General features: G+C 42.8%; 1 protein-coding gene across 11 annotated transcripts in view; it reads left to right on the forward strand.

Moving 5' to 3' along the window:
* Nucleotides 1-22,994, forward strand: part of UNC13B (unc-13 homolog B) — a 253,420-nt gene that overhangs the window by 217,040 nt on the left and 13,386 nt on the right. For 7 of the 11 annotated variants that reach the window (XM_045042889.1, XM_019816150.2, XM_019816151.2 and 4 more), the window contains 15 exons: nt 267-345; nt 1,759-1,764; nt 2,896-2,970; nt 3,461-3,680; nt 5,790-6,017; nt 6,630-6,771; nt 8,532-8,701; nt 9,202-9,317; nt 9,632-9,795; nt 12,109-12,259; nt 13,687-13,755; nt 15,161-15,250; nt 15,592-15,720; nt 21,338-21,465; nt 22,102-22,187. In XM_045042889.1, the coding sequence (XP_044898824.1) occupies nt 267-345; nt 1,759-1,764; nt 2,896-2,970; nt 3,461-3,680; nt 5,790-6,017; nt 6,630-6,771; nt 8,532-8,701; nt 9,202-9,317; nt 9,632-9,795; nt 12,109-12,259; nt 13,687-13,755; nt 15,161-15,250; nt 15,592-15,720; nt 21,338-21,465; nt 22,102-22,187 (1,853 nt within the window). The remainder of the gene's footprint in view (nt 1-266; nt 346-1,758; nt 1,765-2,895; nt 2,971-3,460; nt 3,681-5,789; nt 6,018-6,629; nt 6,772-8,531; nt 8,702-9,201; nt 9,318-9,631; nt 9,796-12,108; nt 12,260-13,686; nt 13,756-15,160; nt 15,251-15,591; nt 15,721-21,337; nt 21,466-22,101; nt 22,188-22,994) is intronic. The other 4 variants (XM_019816152.3, XM_019816153.2, XM_003995596.4 and 1 more) reach the window with 1 other exon arrangement.

A 22,994-nucleotide genomic window follows, 5' to 3' on the forward strand; every position in this document is an offset into this window, starting at 1 on the left:
AGAGGTGCCTTGAAGTGTCCTTGTGGGATAAAATATCTCTCTGTTTTTGGCTGAAATTATAGAAGGAAACATGGAGGGGCACTCCGAGAGCAGATTCCATTGCTCATCATTCCATGGTGTTATTTCTCTCACTTTGTGTCTTCCTTACCCCTCTCAAAGGCACATGGTGGAAATCAGTTCATCTTCCTCTGGGGAGAGGGTGAGCAAGGAGAATAGAACACTGAACCTGCCATAACAAGTCTTGACATATTTTCTTCTCCCCTTAGGCCAGCTGGAGGGCTCTATGGCATTGACAGCATGCCAGATCTACGTAGAAAGAAGCCACTGCCACTTGTCAGTGATCTGGTGAGTGACTCTTTGAAGACTTAGGCTATAGGGTTGGGGTATCTCCCATTAGGCCATGGCATATTATCAGGACTGGTAGTGGTCCATTTAGTGACAAATATTGGTCTGAAGATCAATCATTTAAAGCTTTACTGAGACTTAGTGATGAGACCTTAGTTGGACCTTATTTCCTTATTAGAGCCCCAGGTTCTTCATTAGCTAAAGCTCCTACCTGGAACTATAGCTTGGGCCCTCAAACCTGGGTTATCTCAAACCAGAGTTGTCTTCTAGGTATCTTATTCCTCTGGGTTTCTCTGTAGCCTCTTTTGATGACCTGGAATGGAAATTGCCTCTAGCCCTGACCTAGATCATTGAGTTTAGCAATGAGCACCACTGATGCTACTCCTTAAAGATAAAGTGATGGTCTCCTCCCAAGACATAGACTTGCTGGAGTATTTTTGTGTCCCTAGTATTTAACTCAGAGTCTGGCACTGAGAGGTAATGATAAAAAATTGTAGAATTGAATTGAAATAGGCTTAAGAGTTAAAGCTGATCTCAGGACCTCCAGGATGACTGGAAGCTCCCATCTTGGATTATACCTCCTGTGGCAGGATCAACTCAAGGAATTTTGCATAGCCTAGTGGGTAGTGAGGGGTGAAGTGGGGGCCAGGGTCCCCCACAATCCTAGAGCTCAAAAGCTAGAAGTTTAGTAAGACTTGAACCCCTTTTCTTAGTACCATTTTCTGCTCCTGTTTTCTGTCCCCACCCCCCATTCAGTCTATTTTCTTTTTCTATGCACTCCTTTTCCCATTTCCTCTTCATTTCCTGCTTTTTTCCCCTCTACCAGTGTCTCTCTCCTTAGTTGGCTGAATGGAATTATCCTCTGCCATTTTCTCTTGTTTTTTTTTCTTTCTTTCCTTCCTTTCTTTCCTACTGCTTGTGTATCTTTTCCTTTCTCTTTTTCCTCCTTTCTAATATACCTCTCTTTTTACCATCAAGCTGGTTGGATGAAGATGAGTTTTGATGTCATCTCTTCTTTATTACTTTATTTCATTATCTTGCATCTCTTTTTTCTTTTCATGCTTTTTCTCTGCTTCTACCCCACCCCACCTTTTTGTACACCAGCTCTTCTTTGCTTAACTAGTTGGATAGCAGTATCTTAGTCATGTCCTACTTTCATCCTCCATATTTTAACCTTGCCTATATTTCATTTTCTGGCATAACTCTCCTTAGAGTAGAAGCTCTAGGCGCTGGATAGCTGGCTGGATTGAAGATAATTTTTAGTGGATAGAGGCAGAGGGGGTTGGGATGTTGTACCCTACATGGATCAGACTACTGGGAAGACTACCTCCCAGTTGCCTCTGCAAGTTTTTTCATGCTTTTGGGGGTGGCTTTAACATCCTGTTGTTCCTTTCTCTGCTCTCCTCTGCACAGGCTATGGTGAGTGTTTCCAGAGCCCCTTTCCATCCTCTTTAAGAATCTCAAACCACCTGGGCCCTTCCCAACTGTTTTTCCTGTTTAGGCTGATACACTTCCTGTCTACCCAGTGTCCACCCTCCGGGGGCTGTTCTTAAAGCTTGGGTTTGGCAGATAACATGAGGCCCCTCTACACAAGGGCTTAGCTAGCAGAGCAGTCCCAGCTCTCAGACTTAACCCCCTGCCCTGGTTGATTTGACTGTGGTTATGTTGCCCCGTTAGCTGAGTATCTTGCTCATTTGGGCTGCTGGCCTCTATAGCCACCTGGGATTGTGTGGGCATGGGTGGTACCCAGGGATAAAGGATAGCATGAAATTGTTCTCAGTGATGGTTCTGTTTTGTTTTTTGTGTTTTTTTTATTGTTTATTTATTTTTTTTTTTAAATTTTTTTTTCAACGTTTTTATTTATTTTTGGGACAGAGAGAGACAGAGCATGAACGGGGGAGGGGCAGAGAGAGAGGGAGACACAGAATCGGAAACAGGCTCCAGGCTCCGAGCCATCAGCCCAGAGCCCGACGCGGGGCTCGAACCCACGGACTGCGAGATCGTGACCTGGCTGAAGTCGGACGCTTAACCGACTGCGCCACCCAGGCGCCCCTAGTTTATTCTATTCTTAATGATGTATTTCCTACTGTAATTCTAAACTTGTCATTTTCCTTTGTCTTCCTATAAACAAGGGGTGGGAAACCTAAAAAGAGTGAAGGAAAGAGAGAGTCTTTGGATGATAGGTACCCTAAGAGAAGTGTCATTTTGACATTGTTAGAATAATCTCCTAAGGGCCTTGTGTTTTGGATCTTTTTTTTTTTTAATATAATTTATTGTCAAATTGGCTTCCATACAACATCGAGTGCTCATCCCAACAAGTGCCCTCCTCAATGCCTATCACCCACTTCCCCCTCTCTCCCATCGTCTGTCAACCCTCAGTTTGTTTGGTACTCTTATCACCTGTTACCCATGGGTGGTTCCTGTGAATGACAGTAAAATTAGAAGGTAGTAAGTCAAACAGTCAAATCACTTTGGTCACTGAAACTCCTTTGCCAGGAATTTGCCAGCCCTTGGCAGTAGCCAGGGCTGACAGCCGGTCTTCTCTCATAGTCGTTGGTCCAGTCCCGGAAGGCAGGGATTACTTCTGCAATGGCTACACGCACATCTCTCAAAGATGAAGAGCTGGTAAGTGACCCACGGGCTGTCATGAGTTCACTGGCCTAAAGACTGGTAGCCACTCTAACTGAGAATTCATGAGTGTTAGGCACACATTGTTAATGAAACAGATAAATAGCTTTGTGTCTGAGTTTTCCATACTGAAAGAGGCAAGGGGTCAGAACAGAGGTAAGCCCAAGTCTTACATTGGAGTATGTGACCACTGAACTCAGGGTTTTATGGTGGGCCTAGTACCCTCTGTTTTCTTAGAAAGCTTGAATGCTGGGAAAAGGTTCAGATGTAGCATTTGGGTCAGATCTCTCTTGGATGACCAGGAGCACATGACATTGAGGAGCTTCTTTCTTCCAGGGGCTTCTTGGCTGTGGGCTGGGCCAGACTAGAGTATTTCCTTTATTGCCAGAGGAGAAACCAGGGTCTTGATTACCCTGCAGGGATCTCAGTTCTGGTATCTCTTAGAGACCTAAAGTTGCTGGCGGGTGATGGGGTATGTGTCTTTCAGAAATCCCATGTGTATAAGAAAACCCTGCAGGCCTTAATCTACCCCATCTCGTGTACCACACCCCACAACTTTGAGGTCTGGACGGCCACTACCCCTACCTACTGCTATGAGTGTGAAGGTCTGCTCTGGGGCATTGCCCGGCAGGGCATGCGCTGCAGTGAGTGTGGAGTCAAGTGCCATGAGAAGTGCCAGGATCTGCTCAACGCCGACTGCCTGCAACGTGAGTGTCCCTGTGGGATGAGGGGTATAGAGCAGAGGCAGCAGGCCCTCTCCCAAATAGTCTTGCAACAAAGAGCTAAGATGGCTCAACTATCATTCCTCTAGTCTACCTGATTATGAAGTTCTTTCTTTTTCAAAGAAACTAGGGTCCTGAGTCAAGGGGCATTGCCTTTCCAAATAACAAGTCTTACAACACACTGTCTTAAGCACCTTTAGGAAAACAAATTCGAGCTTTCTGTGGCCCTCTGGCAGAACTAGAATCTCTTCCAGGATTCAGGTGATCCCAGAAGCTGTGCTTGAGTAGTGTACACACTGCAGAGGCCATATCGCCCAAATGACTAGAGCATGATTAATTGGGGACCAAAACTAATGGGAAGAGAAAGTTCTGTGAGGTTCCAGGCTTCGCAGAAGAACCTCTTGAGGTATAGACTCTAGGACCCAGGGAAGGCAGCATTTATTCCTTGCCTATAGATGCAGGTTTTAGACAACAGTGCTGGGAACAGAAGTGACAAATGGATCAGGCAGAGGTCCCAGAGGAGAATGTGCCAGACTCCCAGGCCCTGACTAAATAGGTGATTTGTGCTACCATCATGGAGTGGGGAGAATAGGAGCAGGAAAAGGAACAAGTTTCTGCCGAAGGAGTTAGTAGCCCTCCAAGTTCTTGTCTCCTTGCTTTGTTCCTGCAGGACTTGTAACCACTGTGCCTGGACCTCTGGGGGAGCAGGGTTTAGGGATGTGGGAATGTATTTTCTTGCCCCTCAGGTCTTCCACATTTTACTCAGAGCCAAGTCATAGCAATGAAAACTTCAAGGATTATGGGGAGAAAGAAGGGACACCTTTAGACTCAGAAGCACTTCATTATCCCCAAGAAAGATATGTGACATAAATGGGGCCCAGGGAGAGGCCTCAACTAATTGTTCACTTAAAATGTCTTCGTTTGGAGGGCCCTAGATTGGTGCCAGTGGCATAGCTATAGCAGACATGAAGAAACAGGTAGAACAAGTCAGTGGAAGAGATGGGGCTCTGAAAAGATTGAAGATGAATGCTGGTGATGATTGCCCAAATCCATCATAAGGGATTTCAAGCACAGGTGCCAGCAGACTCTTGCTTTAATTACTAAGAACTAGAAGCCAGGCAGGCTGCATAGGCTGCTTGCTGGAAACTTTCTGAAATGCTGCTCCATAGCAAGTGTGTCAATCCTTTCCTCAAGGGCCTTCCAGAGGTCCCAGTCCAAGAAAGTAGCAGTGTATGGGATATGCTAAATGGCAAGACTAGGATGCAACCCAGGTCATTTTCATTTATCAGAAAGTATCTTTTGCCTAAGGCTTCTGTGAAGTGAGGAGTGGAATGAAATGCCCTTCTATGGCCTTCCCTGGACAGATCTGCTTGCCATCTTTTCAGGGTTAGGATTCAGATGTTGGCCTTAATTTTTGCTCCAGGTCTTGTAGAAAAGACCTACGTCTTTGGAGAATAGAGATAAAAACCAATCTGCAGAGCCAGTAAAGGAAGGATTGGCCCCTTTCTGACAAGCCCATATGATGAAATACATCAGACTAGTCTGCTCTGTTTTTTTTACCATGCTACATATTTTCTGAGACTAAAGGCATTAGAGCCCTGAGGCAGAATCCAGTGTGTGCTATGATGAATTCTGGGATCTCTGTCATGGTTTGGAAGTCGGATGAGATTGGTGGAGTTGTCATGCCCATCCACCAACCCTCCCTGATAACTGCAATACCCATTGGGGATATTTTTGCCTTAAACTTGAAGGGTAACTCTCAACCACCACCTAGGGTAGAAGAAAGACAAGGTCAACTGCAGGCTGAGCTAAACATTTTTGTTTGTTTCTTTTTTTATGAAAAATTCAGGAAATAGTATAATAAACTCCCATAATAATTACCAAGATTGTGCTGCCCTTTGAGTGGCATTTTAAATTCCACTGGCCAAGCGTTAAACTTCAGCAGGTCCCATGTTGGTGAACTCTTCCAAGAGCTACCCCAGTCTTAAGCTTCATCCACTTCTTAGTGACCTCTGTTAAGCTGCATTCTTCAGCCTGACCCTTTGTCTGGTGGGTTGCCTATTGGTTATCTTTCTATTTCTGACGATCCTTCAGGGGCTGCAGAAAAGAGTTCTAAACATGGAGCTGAGGACCGGACCCAGAACATAATCATGGCCATGAAGGACCGCATGAAGATCCGAGAGCGGAATAAGCCAGAGATCTTTGAAGTTATCCGGGATGTCTTTACTGTGAGCAAAGTTGCCCATGTGCAACAGATGAAAACAGTGAAGCAGAGTGTACTGGATGGCACCTCCAAATGGTCGGCCAAGATTACCATCACTGGTGAGTAGACCAAGGTTTGAGGGGACAGGAAGGCCTAGACTATGGGGAGGAACCTGGGGAAGAAGCATCCTGAGTTTGAGGGAGGAGGGGGCTGGAGAGAAAGAAGGTAGAATTGAGGGAAGGAGGGCCTTACTGTTCATCACTCCTCCTCTCCTAGAGCCTGGTGCCATTGGGTGTTGGGAGAGCAAGACCAGCACCTACAAATGATATGAATGATAATGAAGGATTTGGTAACAATCTGATGTTATAGACTTGGTTAACAGTTTGATATTATAAGAGCTGGGGGGGGGGGGCAATGGTATAGTAGGAGATCAGGAAATAAGCTAGTGCTTTACTAGCTGAGTGGGTGTGGCTGAAGCACGTATATATCAATGTAGGGGAAGGTGGTCAGTTAAGGCACTGGTGAGGAGGTGGGATTCTTGGGCCAGTCTTTCAGAGAAAGACTGGCAGCCCAGGGCTAAGCATAGATATGGAAGAGTGAGAAGATTCGTGTTCCTGTTCAAGGAGCAGATGGAGGCTGCTCTAAGATGGAGAGCATATGAGTAGTACTATGGAAGACTTGTGACTTCTAGAGCACACTCTGAAGCCTCCTCCTTTATATTTGGGTTGCAGTGGTGTGTGCCCAGGGCCTACAAGCCAAGGACAAGACAGGATCCAGTGACCCTTACGTGACTGTGCAAGTGGGCAAAACCAAGAAGCGTACCAAGACTATTTTTGGGAATCTGAACCCTGTTTGGGAAGAGAAGTTCCATTTGTAAGTAACAGAGGGTTTTGTCTTACCTGGGACTATGTGTATTTTAGAAGCAGCATTAAGTCCTATTATCCTTGGCTTGGACCCTAAGAGGGATGAGGCAGGGCACCTGGTTGGCTCTGTTAGTGGAGCATGCAACTTTTGATCTTGGGGTCATAATTTCGAGCTCCACATTGGGTGTAGAGATTACTTTAAATAAATAAAAATTCTTTCAACAAAGAGGGATGGGCCAGAGGTACTGGAGAAGCCTATTTCTCATAGGATTCAATTGGGCAGCAGTCATTTATTTTCTGGGTTTCTTCTCATGGGCTATTGTATCAGGGGCTCCTGGGCACTCCATACTGCTTTTTCTAGCGTTAGAAAGATTTTACTACTGCTCAGTGACAGCCAGGAACTGGCCACCCTGTTGTGTACCTTTCAGCCTTGCTATCCTGCCTAGGAAGGATTAGACTCTTCTAGAGAGTTGGGAAGCAATGTCCGTGTCCTCCAACTGGGTAATTCTGGCTTGAAGATAGAAATCTGGGATCTGGAAAAGTTTCTGTTTCCCTTAAAAAGCTCTGCTTTTTTTTCTTTCTCAGCTTCCACCCCCACTCCTTTTTCCATTGTCTTACTTTCTTACAGACTATTTCATAAGACAGTACAAGATGGTTGTTGAAAAAATGTCAAGCTCTAGTCTAGGACACAGACTAATGTGTGGAGAATCCAGGTGCTTTGTCACACACCTTATACCAGGACTTAGAATCTGAATTACCTAATGAACAGGCTGGTTATATAGAGATCTTCTTCTGTTGGCTCCTTGGAGAACTCAACGTGGAAAGGGATTGAGGCCTAGTAAAATTGGCCTCAAGTCCAGAGGCAATAGTTACTGGGGGAAGCATCTATTCCTTTGAGAATCTGAGAGGTTCCTGCTTGAATTCTTCTTATGATGAATTTTAAATGAATTGACTCTGTAGTCAATTTTGCCTGCTCTCATCCATTTATTAAATGATTTATTAAGCCTCTATTCTATACAAGACACTGCAGATGATATTGTGTATCTAAAATGTGTAAGACAGTCTCTGCCTTCAAGAAGCTCCTTGTTGATTTGGCTGTTTTTCAGTAGACCAACAGTTATACTATAATATTTTAATGGAGTGTGCAAAAATAGTATGAGAACACAGAGAAAGAAGTAGCAAATTCAGTCAAGTACAACTCCTATATGAGGCAATAGGACCCACTAAGCAACTGTGAGGGAAGGAGAGTGTGAGGGGGGATCTGACCAAACTCCCTTTTCCAAAGCAAACCTTGTAGAGTAAAATGACAATTCACCTGGGTTTTAAAGAATGATTGAAGTTCACCAAGCACATACCTAGATGGATGGGGGGAGCTAGATGGAAAGCTAAGCAGATATGACCAGATGGACATACCATGAACATTGACACCTTTACTGACTCTGGGAAGGGAACTAGCAGTCCTTTCCTGTGGCTCTGTAGCATTTGTCCAGGTGTTTTCCTGTTAGTGTTGTTGATACAGCTAGCTGCACAGGAAATCAGAATAGTCTCTAATTACTCTTCTGTCTCCCCACTTTTTGTGTCAAGGCAATAAGGAATGGTATGATAATGGTATGTAGAGCCACCTAGGCTGACACCCACTGTTCCCTGACTCCTTCATTTCCTCTACAAGGCTTCAAGTACAGTTGATGGAGCTTTGGGAGGGAATTGGAAGTAATAAGAATGAGTGCTGCTTGGTTGGTACCTAACAGAGCCTGCCTATTTCTCTCACAGTGAGTGCCACAACTCTTCTGACCGCATCAAGGTACGTGTATGGGATGAAGATGATGACATCAAGTCAAGAGTAAAACAGCGGCTTAAACGAGAGTCTGATGATTTCCTTGGTCAAACCATTATTGAGGTTCGGACACTGAGTGGCGAGATGGACGTCTGGTACAACTTGGGTGAGGAAACAGGACCAGAGAAATTTTCTGGGAAGGGAGAGCATGAATGGGAAATCTGGGGGAAAATCCTGCCTACCAAAACCATCACTCAATCCCTAAAGCATACAGAGCCTGTCTTATCTGCAGAGAAGTGACAATGAGTAGAGATGGGGGACAGAGGAGTGGAAGTGGCTGGAACTCAGTCTGGCTGTCCAGCCATTCTTCAGATTTCAGGAGGCCCTTTAATCTTCATGCTCATCTCTAATGGTTTTAGCTCCCTATTCTCTTAATGAAATTAATATTGGGAAAAAAAACAAAAAATAAAAATAAACAAATAAAAAGAAATTAATATTGGGAATATTTGGGGGTATTTGTAGACTATGTGGTCGCTGGAGTGAGTTCACTCTGTTATGTGAACTTTGGATTAGTGCCTCTTTTTCCTTGGATTAAGCCAGGATGGGGGCTGTCTGCGCTATCTGTAGTTGCATTGGTGTCAATCTCTGGTCTTCTTTTCTTCCTAGAGAAGAGGACAGATAAATCAGCTGTCTCAGGGGCTATCCGACTACAAATCAGTGTGGAGATCAAGGGGGAGGAGAAGGTAGCACCGTATCATGTGCAATATACGTGTCTCCATGAGGTGAGCCAGCCTTTGGTAGATGGGGTGTCAGAAAGCAGTGCTGGGAAGGCCTTTGACAATAAATGGGATTGCGGGATGGTTGAAGATTTGGGGCCTGGTTTTTATTCACCATGCTACCCTGGACAGCCCAAGTAATAGTCCCAGCCTTTGTTCTCTTTCACTCATGTGAAGGCCTATTGGGCCACACAAGGAACTAGCGATGATTTGACAGAATTTCTTTGGAACCCTATTCATATTCTCCTGGACTTTACCACCAGATTTTAGTTTTATTTTTAATATGTATTTAACTATTTCCTTTGCTCTGTCTCCTGCAGAACCTTTTCCATTACCTCACAGACATTCAGGGTAGTGGAGGAGTCCTGATTCCTGAGGCTCGAGGAGATGATGCATGGAAGGTGTACTTTGATGAGACTGCCCAAGAAATTGTGGATGAATTTGCCATGCGCTATGGCATCGAGTCCATATATCAGGCCATGACGTGAGGCTCCCCTGGGGCTTTGGGAAGTGGCTTTTAATTCTTGGGGAGGCTAATGAAGGCACACTGACAGGGTAAATAGGTCCTTAAGTGGGGTAGTATACAGTGATTTGTTGCTTTCCTCTCTGAGCTGAGGTGAGGTGGGTCTATGCCCCAAGGCAAAGAAAATATATGTATAAAGGGAGTATATTTATCAGTAATTCAGGGAGATGATACTTACCTGTCTCCCCCAGAGTGCAGAGATAAGAAGGGCAAAAGGCATGAGAGGGTATACCAGGACAAACTTGCCCAAACATCACAGGCCTGAGGAGATGCAGCATGTGTGCTTATGTATATGTGTTTGATAGACAAGCTTTCATAGATTGGCCTGGATGTTGAAGAAGGCACTAAACTGTAGAAAAAGCAGCTGTGTCTGGAGTTGAGCAAGACTCCTATGCCAGAAAATTTTGCCTACTATGAAGAGTTTGTATATACTAGTATGTAAGAGTTTGTTGTTTGTATGTTGGTGAGGCTGCCACTAGAGCTGTAAGCAGAAGGTGACTATTACCCTGGACATGCTTCATTCATTCTACAAATTTTTATTGAGTTTCTTCTATGGGTCATATATTGTGTTAGGTGCTGAGAACACAAAGATGGAGTAAGATGAGGCCTCTGTGCTTGGGGAACGCAGTCCAGTAGGAAGGAGAGACCAGTAAACAAACAATTACAATATAATATGATAAGTGCTATGGTAGAAGTAATAACAGGGAATTATGAAACCATCTACCTTTTAGGGGAGGCATGTGAGGGAAGCCATTGAAGAGTTGACACTTGAACTGAGTCTTGAAATACAGGAAAGGTGGAAGAGCATTTCTGGTAGGGCATGTGCTATGGCGCTGAGATGCAGCAGACAATAGAACATTCAAGGAATTACAAGAAGTTCATTATAGGTGGAGAGAAGAAATACAGTGAGGAATGAGGTTTGAGAATGGCCTCCTTACCGTTCCTACTCTGTTCATTCTCCCTAGATGATCTCATCCAAACCTGTGACCTTAACCAGTTCTTCTGGGTTGAGGACTCCATTTCTTTTTCCAGATCATACCTTTTCCTGAATTTCAGATCCATTTTCAGCTGCTTCCTTCTTCCAAATCAACAACATCTCCACCAAATAGGTCTATCTTCCTATATTCCCTATTTTAGTAAATAGAACAATTTTAAATGCAGTTGTCCACACAAATTTAGGAATCAGCTTAAACTTTTCTTTCTCAATTACTACTGCCCTTTGACTTCCAACATCAAAATTCTAAAACCTCTGGATTCTATCTCCTAAAATTGTTTTTAATCTATCACTATTGCTATAGTGCAATAGTAACAATAACGATAATGATAATAACAACTCCCTCATACATTTCTTTATGTTCCAGGCATTGTTCTAAGCATTTTATGAATTTTAACTCATTTATGAGGGGGTACCATTATTTTTCCCATTTTACAGGTAAGAAAACTGAGGCATAGAGAAGTTTAAGTAATTTATCCAAAGTTACTGAGTAAATAGTGGAGCTGAGATTCAAACCCACTCTTGATCTAGAGTCTGTACTCTTAACCATTTCTCTGTTCCATTTAGTGCTTTCATTGCTTCTTTTCTGAATGATTATAGTAACTCTTCAACTGCTCTTTCCATCCTAGTCTTATCTGAGTCGCCCTCCAATTTATCATCAAAGGGGCCTTTCTGAAAGACTAATCTGATCATACTGTGCCTTCATTTTAAAATATACTATAGTATTGAGGGTACACTGTTCTGTTAACTATTTTATGCTTCTTTTATTTCTTGGTATTCCTATATCATATACCTGAACAGTAGCCATAACTGAGGTTTTCCCAAATGAATCAATCTGCCATGAATATATTTGTCTTTGCAATGGAATTTCCCTTTGCCTGAACACTTCTCCATTTGATTACTTCCTACTAATCCTTTAAGATTTGGTTCAACCATCTCTTCTTTGAGAAGCCTTATTCTAATCCCTTCCAGCCCTCAACCATTCTGATTTAAGTGATCTTGTATGTTTCTACAGTAGTTTTGCAGAGCATGCCTTGGCTTATTGACTTTCTTACTCTTGCTTTCTCTGCCAGGCTATCACATCTTTGGATTCTAGCACCTAGCACAGGGCCTGGCACATGGTAGGCATTCACTGAATGTATATTTGAATGAATAAATTACAAAGATTCTTGCATGCCAAAATGATTGGAAGCTTCATACACACCAGTAAGCTCTTCTGATTATTTGTTTTTTGCTGCAATCCTTGAAGAGTCTTTGAGGCCAAGAATACTGTTTTTCAGGCACTTTGCATGTTTGTCATCCAAGTACATGTGTCCTGGTGTGCCAGCAGTGATGAGCACCTTACTGGCCAACATCAATGCCTACTATGCCCACACAACCGCCTCCACCAATGTCTCTGCATCTGATCGCTTTGCAGCTTCCAACTTTGGGGTGAGTGTGATATAAAAACATACCTACTCATTTGTTACTAATAAAGTTTGATTTTTCACAGTAGGTACCAGAGCTGCCACTTAGATAGATGAATTTATTTCCTTATGGGTATGTAGACTATGCTAATGGACTGTCCTTATTTCATTATGGATAGGCACACTTACTAATGAACTCTCCTCAGACATGGATAAATGAGAGAACGTGGAATATTACCACTATGGGGGGCGGGCGGGGGGCTGCCACACAGAATCTCTCTAGGCCAAGAACTTGGTTGAGTCACTGTGTTCCTTAGTCCTGCAAGACCACAAGTGGACCTTTCTTAACATTATTCAGTTTCTCTCTGACTCCTCCCACTCAAGTTCATATGAGACTGATGTCTAAGCGATGATACCAGTATATTCCTTGAGCCTATCCCTTTTCTAGTGTTGGACTGTTTACCCTATCCAGGATGTGCCCTTTCCTGGTTTTAAGATACTTGAGAAGCTGAATCTTTATTCAGAATATCACCTGACATAAGTTCAATATAAACTGAAGTCTCTTTGACCCACCACAAATATTGCCTCTTTAGGAATAACATTACTGATACTCCCAAATCTACTGGTTCTCTGAGCCCTGTTTTTTGATAGTAACTACCTTTTTTTATTTTAATAGAGTCTTTCTATAGATGAATTAACAGCATTGATTAAGCCACTCAAATATGTGTTCCATTATCTCATCCCATTATATATTGACTTAAGACCTAACGATGTATAATATAACCAATATATGAATTCTAGGAGTGCTATACCAAGTCTATAGGCATGTGATTCCACATTTAATTATATCTTTTCTATAAAAATCAACTATTAAAATGGTGTATGTTATTTATTTTAACATTTTAAAAAGTATAAACTAAGAAAAACAATATGGAATGTGGTGTAAAGAGAAGCCCTCTCAGGTCTGCTTGATCACCTTCCAAATGAATGAGTATTCCTCCCTCTCATCATTACTGCTAGACTCTGGCTACTTAACTGTTTTTGAGCTGCCCCAAGGTAAGTTAGGAGACCATAGACTCAGGAACAAATAAGAGAATTGTTTCAAGTTTCCTTTTATTTGAATAAGAAGAGTTAGAGTCCCAAAGGAACGGAGAAGCATGGATCATCTCCTTTTGACTCTTACATAGAAAGAGCTGTTTCCTCTCCCAGGGGCTTCCTGTCCCCTTGCCAGTGTGAGAAGATCTCATTTGAGACAGAGTTGCTAAGAGATGGAACATGAGCCACCCATCCCACTTTTCCCTTATATTGGTTGTTCTTCTGCTGGGCAGGGATGAGATAGGATGTGTCCCCAAACCAACATCTCCTCCTCAGCCAAAGATGGTTCTGTTTCTGCTACAGCCTAAGGAACTCAGATTATTTCTCTCTTCCCTGTTATTTGTATCCTACCCTTAGAAAGAGAGATTTGTAAAACTACTGGACCAGCTGCACAACTCACTGAGAATTGACCTCTCTACCTACAGGGTGAGTGAAGACATGACTGTGAGGTGGGATAACAGATAATACTAAGCTCTTTCTAGAGAGACTATAGTCCAATCTTGGCTATAAAGATTGAAGGCAAGGAAAATTGGTCCATGTCATCACATGTACGTACATGGCCAATGCCACTGACATGTGTGGTTCTTCAAACTCCAAGGAGCATGCAGTGTGTAAATAGCAGCAGGTGTGGTTAATTTTGTACAGATAGTTGGCTTTCCAACCCCACTGATGTCACTCCATTCAACTACTGATGACATTCTCATTAGGGAGTCTCCTGAGGATAATCTCTTCCAGAAATGCCCCTTTAAGAATTAGATACTTAACGTTTCTTTTTTGTATTTTTCCATACTCTCCTTCTTTTTCAAGGGAGGTATGAGTAGCTTGGCTTGGGCAAGTAATTTGTAGCAGGGGTCATATCCATTCCTAGGATGGAGGGAGGAAATAGATGTACTAGGAGGGTGAGTACCTGGGACAGGACAGGACAGGAAAATGGGCAGTTTCCCAATTCTTCCTAAGTTAGATCTTCTTAGAATGGCTTCATTACTTGCTTTAAAGTGTCATAAATTTCCAGAACAGGCAATATACCCACGTTAAAAAGTAAGTATAAAAATAACCTCAAAGTCAAAAAGAAGTGGAGTTTTAATTATCTTGCAATTTCAGTGTCCTCCATTTGCATGAATAATGGAAAGTTGACTGTATGTCTTATATTTGGCATATAAGTAGCCATTTGGAGTTTAAAAAAGCAATCCTTAAAATGGAGAGTGGCTCAACATCTCCCTTCAGCTCTTCTTGGCAGCTTCCTCCTAAAACTCATGCCAAGGGGAATGAAGTGAGGCATGGTGGGAAGGTCCTAAGGAACTCCAAAAGCAGTTCTGCTCAGAACTCTGCCATCTTCTGGCTCTGGAATGTGGACTGGCTGGGGTCCCTTGCACAGAAGATACACATCCTCGATCTCAGTCTGGTCTGTAGTGTGGCTCCACTTATATTGCAGAATATACAGTTAGATTATAACTTTTGAAGAACTCACTGGGTGTAAGAATCTTCACCCAAGAAAAATGCGTGTGTATAAATTGTGTGTGTGTGTGTGTGTGTGTGTGTGTGTGTGTCTGTGTGTTCACTTGTGCAAATGCTCACACATTGCATGGGAAGTAGGGTTGGTGTAGGAAGTGCTGCTTTCTGGGGTGGGGATTATTAACCCCTGCTTTTGGCAAGGGCCTGTCTGTCAGTAGAAAAGAGAGGGAAACCTGTAGTTTTATAGCTTTTTTGTTCAGCTCAACTGGGGAAAATCCCAGTGGGTAGCAGATAAGGAAGCTTTTGATTTCATTGCTTTTGGCAGGGAAGGCTTTCATATTTCTCTGTTCCTTTCTTACATTTGCTTGATTTGCAACAGAATAATTTCCCTGCTGGAAGCCCTGAGCGGCTTCAGGACTTGAAGTCAACAGTGGATTTGCTGACCAGCATTACTTTCTTCAGAATGAAGGTAAAAGATGAACTGGGTGGGATGGTGATAGGCTGGGGATCTGGCCACAGGAACATGGAGAATAAGAATCACTGGGTATAATCTGAAGCTATAGTATTCGTCACCTCTAAGCCCACATTTCCATACACCTTTCCCTGAGTTACATCTGAGAAGACCATGGATCAACAGAGATGGGATGGGCAGTTCTCCCAATCAGCTATCCTAGCAATTTCATCCTTGGGCAAGGTCCAGGGACTCTTTGAGGGATGATGGGATCTGGAATAGTTTAAGGGGAGTTCTAGGAGGAGATCCTGCACAGGTGAGCAGGACCATGGACCCATATTTCTTTTATTAATTGGCAGGTGCAAGAACTGCAGAGTCCTCCAAGAGCCAGCCAGGTGGTAAAAGATTGTGTGAAGGCCTGTTTGAACTCCACATATGAGTATATCTTCAACAACTGCCATGACTTGTACAGTCACCAGTACCAGCTGGTAAGAGGTTCAGGATCAGGTGGGACCAGTTGGCAGTGGCTCTTAGATCCTTGCTTTTCCTATACCATGGTTATGATGGAAAGTTGGTCAGGACAAAGTCCTTGATGTTCTTGAGGTTGAATAAAGTGTAGAGTAAGGACCTTCTAGACCATATGAGACATTTGTGGAATGATAGGGACCATTGGACAAGATGTGACATAACTGAGTTGAACAGAAGTGGCAACAGTTAAGTTTTAGTTTGGTACTAAAGTAAGTGACCAAAATTTGAGCAATTTTAGGGGGTGAGTCGGTGAATTCTCAGTCCATCTCAGAATCTTTTTTGCTCCTCCAAGCTTAATTTGTTCGAGACTGACTTCTTCTGAGATCCATAACTGTCTCTCTGAATTACAGGCTGATGGAAGTTTTTTACCTCTGACCACTTCTCCCTGCACTGCATGGTCTTCTGAGATATATTTATCAGCTGACTGTCAAATGCCAACTCTATCCTTCTGTGAGGCTGAGCTGTTTCACCTGTTTTATACTGACATCCTAACCTAGTACCTGGTGACTGCGTACATTTTTCTAGATCCTTTCAATAGTATCTTTTTTTCCTCATTTCACAGCCAGGGCTTCTTTTTGGGTCTAGTTACTCAATTACAGCTTCTGTCTTTAATAACTCTGCAGACCACACATTTGCAAAACAGATTCCCTTTAGTCCAACAAGTATGTATTGAATAAGCCAGGTCTGAGGAAAGCATAGTGCTCCTTCAATTAGTTCTCAGTTCATAAGCATATATATAATTCTAATCAAAGAAGTCTGTTAGAAGTGCCTTGAAAAAGGAATGAAATTGCAGGATTCGAAGAAGGAAGAATTCACTCTTGATCAGGTACTGGGTACTACATAGAATAAGGGCATTTGACATAGACCTTAAGAGGCAGTAGGATTTGGACAACAAATGATGGGAGGACAGCCTAAATCTCTTGGACGTTTACCCATTGGTGAATACATCCAATTTGTAATTTTCCTAGGAGCACCTCAGTCAAGACTAAAATCTTGTTCACACTGCCTCCTCCCATTCCTAAGGGTACTATTTGTGCCAACTCTATCTTTAAGGCTTCCTTCTTTTAAGGTTTGTAAAACCTCCCATTGGTTCTGAAGTTCATGGGAGGTTTTCTTGGGGCCGTTGTTCAACTTGCCACACTCTGTCCTCCATCTATGGGTTCACCTTGGTTGGGGAAGACACTGTTCTCAGCTTTGATTTTTCAACTATGCAGGGGTCTATCTGAATATTTAGTCCCTATTCCCTAACATGAGATGTACCTGGACTTTGAAAGAGAGCGGGGTGCCTGAGTGGCTCAGTCAGTTGGGCATCAGACTTCGGCTCAGGTCATGATCTCATGGTTTGTGAGTTCGAGCCCCACATCGGGCTCTGTGCTGACAGCTCAGAGTCTGGAGCCTGCTTCGAATTCTGTGTCTCCTTCTCTCTCTGCTCCTCCCCTGCTCATGCTCTCTCTCCCTCTCAAAAATAAAGGCTAAAATAAATAAATAAATACTTTTTTTTTTTTTTTTTGAAAGAGAGCTTATAAACCATTCAGGCACTTTATTTAGCCTTTGAGTTTTGCTGGTTTTTTTTACTTTTTTTCATTATCATTTTCTCATTATTCATTATTTACACTGAAGTAAACCATTGGTATCTTTTTTTATTTCCTTCTATTCACCTTCAGTCATTGGTTCATTCATCCATCTATTCCCTTAACAAACTGAACATGTAGTGATTTAAAGTTGATTAAGACACATCTCTGTTTTTGGCAAGCTCATTGTTTGGTGAAGGTGGGGGAGGGTGCAAATTACTGGATATATTGGGTTTTTAAAATTTATTATTACTGCATTTCATTGTAGTTGTAGTTGCCTATTACATCTATACCAAAGTTCATAGAGGGTGTTCTGGGAATCCAGAAGAGAGGCATCTAATCAGACCAGGGGTATCAAGGAAAACCTTTCAGAAAAGGTAAAGCTCAACCTGAATTTTGAGGGATGAGTAGGAGTTGGCTAATGAAAGGGGTTGGGGAAGAGAAGGATACCATATAGAGGTAATAGAATGTTTAGAGACACAGAATTGTGAATGAGTGTGTTAATTTGAAGAAATATAAGCAATTTAATTAGGGTAGTTACAGTGTCAGGCTTTGGAGTTCAACTCTCTGGGATCAGATCTTGGTTCTACTGTTTATAGCCACATGACCTTGGGCAAGTCATATAATGTCACTGCTTTCAGTCTCCCCTTCTGTAAAATGAAGGTGATAATTTCTACCCAGTGGAGTTGTTATGAGGATTAAATGAGACAATGCGTGTAGAGTTCTTAGCAGGGTGTCTTGCACCTAATAACCACTAAATAAGTGGTGGTAGTGGGGTGGTGATGGCTGCAAGGGATTGGTGAGGTGTGGGGTTGAGAGAGAGGTCATATTCTGAAGGCGTTTTATGTCAAACTGTGGAATTGAAATTTATTGAAGGCCTTGACTGAAGGTCATTGAAGGGCAGAGGAGTCACACAAAGAGATTCTCCTTGCAGAAAGATCACTAACAGTTGCATGGAAGAAGGACTAGTTAGGAGATGTTTGAATGATACCGATAGGGTAGTGGCAGAAAGAGTTCAAGGAAGAGATATATTTAAGTGATATTAAGCAGGCAGAATCCACATATTCTGTGAGTTCTGTCCTGGTTTCTATTAACTTCCTGATAATGCACCCTTATTAAGGATTGTGGAGACTGCGATGACATATGGCATCCCACATAAAAGTCCTATCCCTGTTCTTTTGGGTGGTTTCAACTTTGCTTTTGTCCCAGTGGAAGATAAATGTCCATTCCAGCCTCTGTGTGGTGACCCCTACTTGTCCTGTCTGTGGTCTGAATGTAGAGTTGCTTCTCCTTTCCTGAAATTCACCATTGTATTTCTTTACTTCTTCCCAATCCAGTCCTTTTTTGTCCCCCAGCTTTACTGGGATATAATTGACGTATAACATTGTGTAGGTTAAGATGTGCAATGTGATGATTTGATACAAGTGTATATCATGAAATGTTTAACTCAGGCCTTCACCTCACATAATTGTCATTTTTTTTTTTGTTGTGGTTATGGTAAGAACATTAAAGCTCTACTCTTCATAGCATCTTTCCATGTAGTACAGTATTGTTAGCTGTAGTCAACCATGCTGTATGTACCTTAGATCGCCAGAACTTACTCATCTTAACTAAAAGTTTGTGTCCATTGACCACCATCTCCCCATTTCCGCTACCCCTCATCTCCTGCCAAACACTATTCTAACTCTGTTTCTATGGGTTGGATGTTTTTAGATTTTACATATAAGTGAGGTTATATAGTATTTGTCTTTCTCTGTCTGACTTATTTAGCATAATGTCCTCAAGATCCATCATGTTGTTGCAAATGACAGGATTTACTTTTTTTCTAAATTTTTTAAATGTTTATTTCTGAGAGAGATCGTGCAAGCAGGGGAAGGGTAGAGAAAGAAGGGGACAGAGGATCCAAAGTGGGCTCCGCGCTGACAGCAGAAAGGCCAATGTGGGGCTTGAACTCATGAGCTGTGAGATCATGACCTGAGCTGAAGTCAGATGCTCAACTGACTGAGCCACCCAGGTGCTCCTGGGATTTCCTTTTTTATGGCGGAGTAATAATCCATTATAGTTACGTACCACATTTTTTTAACTTTAAAAAAAAAATTATTTATTTTGAGAGAGACAGCCCGAGGATGGAAGGGGCAGAGAGAGAGGGAGACAGAAATCCCAAGCAGAGACTCAATGTGGGGCTCAAATTCACAAAACTGTGGGAAAATGACAGCCAAAACCAAGAGTTGGACACTTAACTGACTGAGCCACCCAGGCACCCCGCACATTTTCTTTATTCATCCGCTGATGGACACTTAGTTTGTTTCCATGTCTTGGCTATTGTGAATGATGCTACAATAAACATGGAGGTACAGATATCTCTTTGATATAGTCATTTCATTTCCTTTGAATATATACATAGAAGTGGGATTGCTGGATCATAGAGTAGTTTTCTTTTTTCTTTTTTGAGGAACCTCCAAACGGTTTTCCATAGTGCCTATACCAGTTTACATTCCTGCCAACAGTACACCAGGATTCCCTTTTCTCCATATCTTGGCCAGCATTTGTTATCTCTTTTTGGTGATATTCATTGTAACAGGTATGAGGTGACATCTCTTTGTAGTTTTTATTTGCATTTCCGAGGTGTTTAGTGATATTGAATACTTCTTCTTCTACTTGCTGGGCATTTGTATGTCTTCTTTGGAGAAGTGCCTATTCAAGTCTTCTACCTATTTTTAATCAGATTGCTTTTTTGCTATTGATGAATTATATGAATTCTTTATATTTTGGGTATTAATTCTATATCAGATATATGGTTTATAAATATTTTCTCTCATTCTATAGGTTGCCGTTGCGTTTTGTTTCTTTTGCTCTACAGAACATTTCAGTTTGATGTAGTCCCATTTGTTGATGTTTAAAAAATATATATATATATTTTATTTATATTTTTTAAAGTTTGTGTATTTTGAGAAAGAGAGCAAGTGGGGGGAGGGGCACAGAGAGAGAGGGGCAGAGAGAATCCCAAGCAGCCTCTGTGCTGGCAGCCTGTCCTTCCACTGGTTCCTGGGTCCCATTTCTCATGAATCTTGAGATCATGATCTAAGCCAAAATCAAGATCAGATGCTTAACTGACTGAGCCACCTAGGCACCCCTCCAGTTGTTGATTTTTGCTTTTGATGTTTGTACTTTTGGTGTCATACCCAAAAATTCATTGCCAAGACCATTGTCAAGGAACTTTTTCCTTATGTTTTTTCTGGGAGTTTTATGGTTTCAAGTCTTATATTTAAGTCCTTAATCCATTTTGAGTTAACTCTTGTTAAGTGGTAGAAGATAGGGGTCCAGTTTCATTCTTTTGCATGTGAATATCCATTTATCCTAACAGCATTTATTGAAGAGAGTATCTTATCCCCATTGAGTATTCTTGGTTCCCCAAGACCTTTTCTTATACTGCTAGGAGAAGAGCTTCCTAGATACAGTTCTTCCTCCTAATAGCATTCATGAGGTTAAGGGAAGTCCTTAACCCCCTGAAGGTTAGACCCACTTTCATGCTAGGTCTGTTCAGTAGCTCCTGCAGAACTTAAAGGAGCTTCTCAGAGCTTGTAATGTATACGTGTGTGTGATGATGTAGGGAAGGTGTCAGAGGAGACTGCCAAAGGGGGTCACGTTGAACTAGACCTACTTAGTAAGGCTGGAGGGGCAACTTACTTTGGCCAAAGAGTCACCATACTCATAGCTACTGAGAGAATGAAGAATGGGGACAGGCATCCTTATGTCCTTTAGACTGACCAAGCTTATCACATCAGTGCCCTGGAGCTGGAGAAGTTCTCTGGGATGGACTCTTTGTGTATAAGGACCTCCTAACAGTCACCCCTCTGACAGAACATGGGCAGTCTTGTGGAAGACAGGCTTAGAAGAGGAAGGGTACCTGATTCTAGAAGAGGGGTGTGGGGAGGGAAGAGAAAGAGGAAGATTGGAGACATTCTGCACATTCTACTCTGATTCTCACCATCTCCCCTGCAACAAGAAACAGGAGCTACCTCCAGAGGAACAAGGACCCAGCATTCGGAACCTGGATTTTTGGCCCAAACTCATCACACTCATTGTGTCAATCATAGAGGAAGATAAGAATTCCTACACACTCGTTCTGAACCAGTGCGTATCAACCCACTTGGCCCTGTATGGTTGGTGGTTGGCTTGTCCATCTGTCTAACAGCCTCTTTCTTTCCTATCTCTGTGTGTTTGCAGTGCCACCTCTTCCTCCTGTACATCCGTCTGTCCCTCTGTCCCTTGTATCTGTCTGAGTAACTGTTTCTGGAGACAGGTGTGGAAACATAATGGGGGGCCCTGCCCAGACTGAGCCAGCCTCCCTGGAGTGAGAGGCCCCTGGGAATGGCTGCCATAGGAGTCCCAGGGGATCCAGAGACCATGTGTGTATGTGTCTGTCCACTGTGAATAAAGTGGGCTTTCTACGTCCACCCCCTCGCACTTTCTCCTCCATCTTCTTTAGCCTGGGCCTGCCTTCTAGACTCAACACTTCTCTGGGTCTCAAATCCCTGCCTTCTGGGCATCCTCTCCCCTGGGCCCACCTTGCTTGAGGGAATTCTCTGCCCCCACTTGTCCTTCCACTGGCTCCTGGGTCCCTTTTCTCCAGATTGAACCTAGCCCTGTTTCCTAGGCTTCTCCTCTCTTCAATCTGACCTCCAAGAGATTAGGCATGTTAGCTTTGGAATCAGTCAAATCAAATAGCTCTTGCTTTGTTCTCTGACTGTGGCTTCTTCCATCATCCAGGTTTCCTCAGGAGTTGAATGTGGGAAAAGTCAGCGCAGAAGTGATGTGGCAGCTCTTTGCCCAAGACATGAAATATGCACTGGAGGGTAAGGGTGTGCCCAAAGCAGTGGTCTACAGGCTCCTTGCCCAACCACCTTGTTTACTGTCCCTTTCTTCTCCCAGACAACTATAAGTTCTGGGTGAATGGTACAGAGAAATTAGAGGGATTCTAGGCATAGGTCTCAGGAGTCCTTGGGTAGGCAAAGGTTCAGCCAAGGTAATAATGGAAATGGCTGTGTGGATGTGGACTCCCCCTTTCAGCTTTAGAACACGTGCCTGTTTAAGACGTTCCCCAGCCCAGAGAGCATCTCTTCCCATGCTGGATACTCAAGTGGCCCACTCCTTGGGGTATGAATGGTCGTATGAAGTTTATCTTTACAGTTTTAAAGAATCACAGAACCTTAAATACACAGATAGGATTATTTTCTCTTACCGGAGGCTGCCTAGCCTGGCTTTCCTTAAAAGCTATTTTGGATTGGCGTGACAGAGCCAAAAAGATGATACTTCCCTCGCTTCTCCTATAAAGTAGTGTGATGGACAAATTATTATTGATCTTGTTCATTCAGCTTATTTCTTACTTTGGTCCACAAAGATATCACTGTCTGCTTGTGTCCAGCCTTCCCATTTGTACCCTTCGGTGTTCACTTATTAAGCTGCCTTTTCCATCTGTTTATATATGTTAGTCTGTATCCTCAGTCTGTGTGAATTGACTTAGAAAAAAAGGGGAGCAGCCTGGCGGCAAGGACAAAGCAGAGTCTGGATCTGTTATTCTGGTGGCGTGGCCAGACTGTGGGTAACCCTCAGACTTAAACTTTTGAGGTTTAAAAGCAGTAAGTTTTGAGGTTGAAAGAAAC

This window comes from Felis catus, chromosome D4 (assembly GCF_018350175.1).
Source record: "Felis catus isolate Fca126 chromosome D4, F.catus_Fca126_mat1.0, whole genome shotgun sequence".
NCBI lineage: Eukaryota > Metazoa > Chordata > Mammalia > Carnivora > Felidae > Felis > Felis catus.